This window comes from Onychostoma macrolepis, chromosome 22 (genome assembly GCF_012432095.1).
Source record: "Onychostoma macrolepis isolate SWU-2019 chromosome 22, ASM1243209v1, whole genome shotgun sequence".
NCBI classification, from domain to species: domain Eukaryota; kingdom Metazoa; phylum Chordata; class Actinopteri; order Cypriniformes; family Cyprinidae; genus Onychostoma; species Onychostoma macrolepis.
The window spans coordinates 12,668,197-12,674,167 of record NC_081176.1 but is presented as its reverse complement, the minus strand read 5'-3'; the positions used below and the strand labels follow the sequence as shown (position 1 = coordinate 12,674,167).

Here is a 5,971-nt window from a genome sequence, read left to right as displayed (position 1 = left end):
AGAATTCCTCATCTGATGATGACTTTTCCTGTTCCGTTGATTTCACAGGTTCCTTTTGAGCTGGATTTATTGCTGAATTCTCATCTGTTGATGACTTTCCTTGTTCCGTTGATTTCACAGGTTCCTCTTGAGCTGGATTTATATCAGTACTATTGTGAGAACCTTCTGAGAATTCCTCATCTGTTGATGACTTTTCCTGTTCCTTGATTTCACAGGTTCCTCTTGAGCTGGATTTATATCAGTACTTTTCTGAGAACCTTCTGAGTATTCCTCATCTGATGATGACTTTCCTTGTTCCGTTGATTTCACAGGTTCCACTCGAGCTGGATTTATATCAGTACTATTGTGAGAACCTTCTGATAATTCCTCATCTGTTGATGACTTTTCCTGTTCCCTTGATTTCACAGGTTCCTCTAGAGCTGGATTTGTATCAGTACCATTGTGAGAACCTTCTGAGAATTCCTCATCTGATGATGACTTTTCTGTTCCGTTGATTTCACAGGTTCCTCTTGAGCTGGATTTATATCAGTACTATTGTGAGAACCTTCTGAGAATTCCTCATCTGATGATGACTTTTCCTGTTCCGTTGATTTCACAGGTTCCTTTTGAGCTGGATTTATTGCTGAATTCTCATCTGATGATGACTTTTCCTGTTCCGTTGATTTCACAGGTTCCACTCGAGCTGGATTTATATCAGTACTATTGTGAGAACCTTCTGAGAATTCCTCATCTGTTGATGACTTTTCCTGTTCCGTTGATTTCACAGGTTCCACTCGATCTGGATTTATATCAGTACTATTGTGAGAACCTTCTGAGTATTCCTCATCTGATGATGACTGTCCTTGTTCCGCTGATTTCACAGGTTCCTCTTGAGCTGGATTTGTATCAGTACCATTGTGAGAAGCTTCTGAGAATTCCTCAACTGATGATGACTTTTGCTGTTCCGTTGATTTCACAGGTTCCTTTTGAGCTGGATTTACTGCTGAATTCTCATCTGTTGATGACTTTCCTTGTTCCGTTGATTTCACAGGTTCCTCTTGAGCTGGATTTATATCAGTACAATTGGGAGAACCTTCTGAGAATTCTTCATCTGATGATGACTTTCCCTGTTCCCTTGATTTCACAGGTTCCTCTTGAGCTGGATTTATATCAGTACAATTGTGAGAACCTTCTGAGAATTCCTCATCTGTTGATGACTTTTCCTGTTCCCTTGATTTCACAGGTTCCTCTTGAGCTGGATTTGTATCAGTACCATTGTGAGAACCTTCTGAGAATTCCTCATCTGATGATGACTTTTCCTGTTCCGTTGATTTCACAGGTTCCTTTTGAGCTGGATTTATTGCTGAATTCTCATCTGTTGATGACTTTCCTTGTTCCGTTGATTTCACAGGTTCCTCTTGAGCTGGATTTATATCAGTACTATTGTGAGAACCTTCTGAGAATTCCTCATCTGTTGATGACTTTTCCTGTTCCCTTGATTTCACAGGTTCCTCTTGAGCTGGATTTATATCAGTACTTTTCTGAGAACCTTCTGAGTATTCCTCATCTAATGATGACTTTTCCTTTTCCGTTGATTTCACAGGTTCCACTCGAGCTGGATTTATATCAGTACTATTGTGAGAACCTTCTGATAATTCCTCATCTGTTGATGACTTTTCCTGTTCCCTTGATTTCACAGGTTCCTCTTGAGCTGGATTTGTATCAGTACCATTGTGAGAACCTTCTGAGAATTCCTCATCTGATGATGACTTTTTCTGTTCCGTTGATTTCACAGGTTCCTCTTGAGCTGGACTTATATCAGTACTATTGTGAGAACCTTCTGAGAATTCCTCATCTGATGATGACTTTTCCTGTTCCGTTGATTTCACAGGTTCGTTTTGAGCTGGATTTATTGCTGAATTCTCATCTGATGATGACTTTTCCTGTTCCGTTGATTTCACAGGTTCCACTCGAGCTGGATTTATATCAGTACTATTGTGAGAACCTTCTGAGAATTCCTCATCTGTTGATGACTTTTCCTGTTCCGTTGATTTCACAGGTTCCTCGAGCTGGATTTATATCAGTACTATTGTGAGAACCTTCTGAGTATTCCTCATCTGATGATGACTGTCCTTGTTCCGCTGATTTCACAGGTTCCTCTTGAGCTGGATTTGTATCAGTACCATTGTGAGAAGCTTCTGAGAATTCCTCAACTGATGATGACTTTTGCTGTTCCGTTGATTTCACAGGTTCCTTTTGAGCAGGATTTATTGCTGAATTCTCATCTGTTGATGACTTTTCCTTCTTCCGTTGATTTCACAGGTTCCTCTTGAGCTGGATTTATATCAGTACTATAGTGAGAACCTTCTGAGAATTCCTCATCTGTTGATGACTTTTCCTGTTCCGTTGATTTCACAGGTTCATCTTGAGCTGGATTTATATCAGTACTATTGTGAGAACCTTCTGAGAATTCCTCATCTGTTGATGACTTTTCCTGTTCCTTGATTTCACAGGTTCCTCTTGAGCTGGATTGTATCAGTACCATTGTGAGAACCTTCTGAGAATTCCTCATCTGATGATGACTTTTCCTGTTCCGTTGATTTCACAGGTTCCTTTTGAGCTGGATTTATATCAGTACTTTTCTGAGAACCTTCTGAGTATTTCTCATCTGATGACGACTTTTCCTGTTCCGTTGATTTCACAGGTTCCACTCGATCTGGATTTATATCAGTACTATTGTGAGAACCTTCTGAGTATTCCTCATCTGATGATGACTGTCCTTGTTCCGCTGATTTCACAGGTTCCTCTTGAGCTGGATTTGTATCAGTACCATTGTGAGAAGCTTCTGAGAATTCATCATCTGTTGATGACTTTCCTTGTTCCGCTGATTTCACAGGTTCCTCTTGAGCTGGACTTATATCAGTACTATTGTGAGAACCTTCTGAGAATTCCTCATCTGATGATGACTTTTCCTGTTCCGTTGATTTCACAGGTTCGTTTTGAGCTGGATTTATTGCTGAATTCTCATCTGATGATGACTTTTCCTGTTCCGTTGATTTCACAGGTTCCACTCGAGCTGGATTTATATCAGTACTATTGTGAGAACCTTCTGAGAATTCCTCATCTGTTGATGACTTTTCCTGTTCCGTTGATTTCACAGGTTCCACTCGATCTGGATTTATATCAGTACTATTGTGAGAACCTTCTGAGTATTCCTCATCTGATGATGACTGTCCTTGTTCCGCTGATTTCACAGGTTCCTCTTGAGCTGGATTTGTATCAGTACCATTGTGAGAAGCTTCTGAGAATTCCTCAACTGATGATGACTTTTGCTGTTCCGTTGATTTCACAGGTTCCTTTTGAGCAGGATTTATTGCTGAATTCTCATCTGTTGATGACTTTCCTTCTTCCGTTGATTTCACAGGTTCCTCTTGAGCTGGATTTATATCAGTACTATAGTGAGAACCTTCTGAGAATTCCTCATCTGTTGATGACTTTTCCTGTTCCGTTGATTTCACAGGTTCATCTTGAGCTGGATTTATATCAGTACTATTGTGAGAACCTTCTGAGAATTCCTCATCTGTTGATGACTTTTCCTGTTCCCTTGATTTCACAGGTTCCTCTTGAGCTGGATTTGTATCAGTACCATTGTGAGAACCTTCTGAGAATTCCTCATCTGATGATGACTTTTCCTGTTCCGTTGATTTCACAGGTTCCTTTTGAGCTGGATTTATATCAGTACTTTTCTGAGAACCTTCTGAGTATTTCTCATCTGATGACGACTTTTCCTGTTCCGTTGATTTCACAGGTTCCACTCGATCTGGATTTATATCAGTACTATTGTGAGAACCTTCTGAGTATTCCTCATCTGATGATGACTGTCCTTGTTCCGCTGATTTCACAGGTTCCTCTTGAGCTGGATTTGTATCAGTACCATTGTGAGAAGCTTCTGAGAATTCATCATCTGTTGATGACTTTCCTTGTTCCGCTGATTTCACAGGTTCCTCTTGAGCTGGATTTGTATCAGTACCATTGTGAGAACCTTCTGAGAATTCCTCAACTGATGATGACTTTTCCTGTTCCGTTGATTTCACAGGTTCCTTTTGAGCAGTATTTATTGCTGAATTCTCATCTGTTGATGACTTTCCTTCTTCCGTTGATTTCACAGGTTCCACTCGAGCTGGATTTATATCAGTACATTTGTGAGAACCTTCTGAGAATTCCTCATCTGATGATGACTTTCCATGTTCCGTTGATTTCACAGGTTCCTCTTGAGCTGAATTTGTATCAGTAACATTGTGAGAACCTTCTGAGAATTCCTCATCTGATGATGACTTTTCATGTTCCGTTGATTTCACAGGTTCCTTTTGAGCTGGATTTACTGCTGAATTCTCATCTGTTGATGACTTTCCTTGTTCCGTTGATTTCACAGGTTCCTCTTGAGCTGGATTTATATCAGTACAATTGGGAGAACCTTCTGAGAATTCTTCATCTGATGATGACTTTCCCTGTTCCCTTGATTTCACAGGTTCCTCTTGAGCTGGATTTATATCAGTACAATTGTGAGAACCTTCTGAGAATTCCTCATCTGTTGATGACTTTTCCTGTTCCCTTGATTTCACAGGTTCCTCTTGAGCTGGATTTGTATCAGTACCATTGTGAGAACCTTCTGAGAATTCTTCATCTGATGATGACTTTTCCTGTTCCGTTGATTTCACAGGTTCCTTTTGAGCTGGATTTATTGCTGAATTCTCATCTGATGATGACTTTTCCTGTTCCGTTGATTTCACAGGTTCCTCGAGCTGGATTTATATCAGTACTATTGTGAGAACCTTCTGAGAATTCCTCATCTGTTGATGACTTTTCCTGTTCCTTGATTTCACAGGTTCCTCTTGAGCTGGATTTGTATCAGTACCATTGTGAGAACCTTCTGAGAATTCCTCATCTGATGATGACTTTTCCTGTTCCGTTGATTTCACAGGTTCCTTTTGAGCTGGATTTATATCAGTACTTTTCTGAGAACCTTCTGAGTATTTCTCATCTGATGATGACTTTTCCTGTTCCGTTGATTTCACAGGTTCCACTCGATCTGGATTTATATCAGTACTATTGTGAGAACCTTCTGAGTATTCCTCATCTGATGATGACTTTCCTTGTTCCGCTGATTTCACAGGTTCCTCTTGAGCTGGATTTGTATCAGTACCATTGTGAGAAGCTTCTGAGAATTCCTCAACTGATGATGACTTTTGCTGTTCCGTTGATTTCACAGGTTCCTTTTGAGCAGGATTTATTGCTGAATTCTCATCTGTTGATGACTTTCCTTCTTCCGTTGATTTCACAGGTTCCTCTTGAGCTGGATTTATATCAGTACTATAGTGAGAACCTTCTGAGAATTCCTCATCTGTTGATGACTTTTCCTGTTCCGTTGATTTCACAGGTTCATCTTGAGCTGGATTTATATCATTACTATTGTGAGAACCTTCTGAGTATTCCTCATCTGATGATGACTTTCCTTGTTCTGCTGATTTCACAGGTTCCTCTTGAGCTGGATTTACATCAGTACTATTGTGAGAACCTTCTGAGAATTCCTCATCTGATGATGACTTTTCCTGTTCCTTGATTTCACAGGTTCCTCTTGAGCTGGATTTATATCAGTACTATTGTGAGAACCTTCTGAGAATTCCTCATCTGATGATGACTTTTCCTGTTCCGTTGATTTCACAGGTTCCTCTTGAGCTGGATTTATATCAGTACTTTTCTGAGAACCTTCTGAGTATTTCTCATCTGATGACGACTTTTCCTGTTCCGTTGATTTCACAGGTTCCACTCGATCTGGATTTATATCAGTACTATTGTGAGAACCTTCTGAGTATTCCTCATCTGATGATGACTGTCCTTGTTCCGCTGATTTCACAGGTTCCTCTTGAGCTGGATTTGTATCAGTACCATTGTGAGAAGCTTCTGAGAATTCCTCAACTGATGATGACTTTTG

General features: G+C 40.1%; 1 protein-coding gene across 1 annotated transcript; it reads left to right on the top strand.

Annotated features, from left to right (window-relative positions):
* The first annotated feature begins 1,379 nt into the window (after positions 1-1,379).
* Positions 1,380-4,254, top strand: LOC131530992 (uncharacterized). Its single transcript, XM_058761543.1, has 5 exons — positions 1,380-2,038; positions 2,684-3,629; positions 3,788-3,813; positions 3,884-4,013; positions 4,244-4,254. The coding sequence occupies exons 1-5, from the start codon at positions 1,457-1,459 to the stop codon at positions 4,252-4,254; spliced, it is 1,695 nt and encodes a 564-aa protein (XP_058617526.1). The 5' UTR covers positions 1,380-1,456.
* Positions 4,255-5,971: the final 1,717 nt, after the last annotated feature.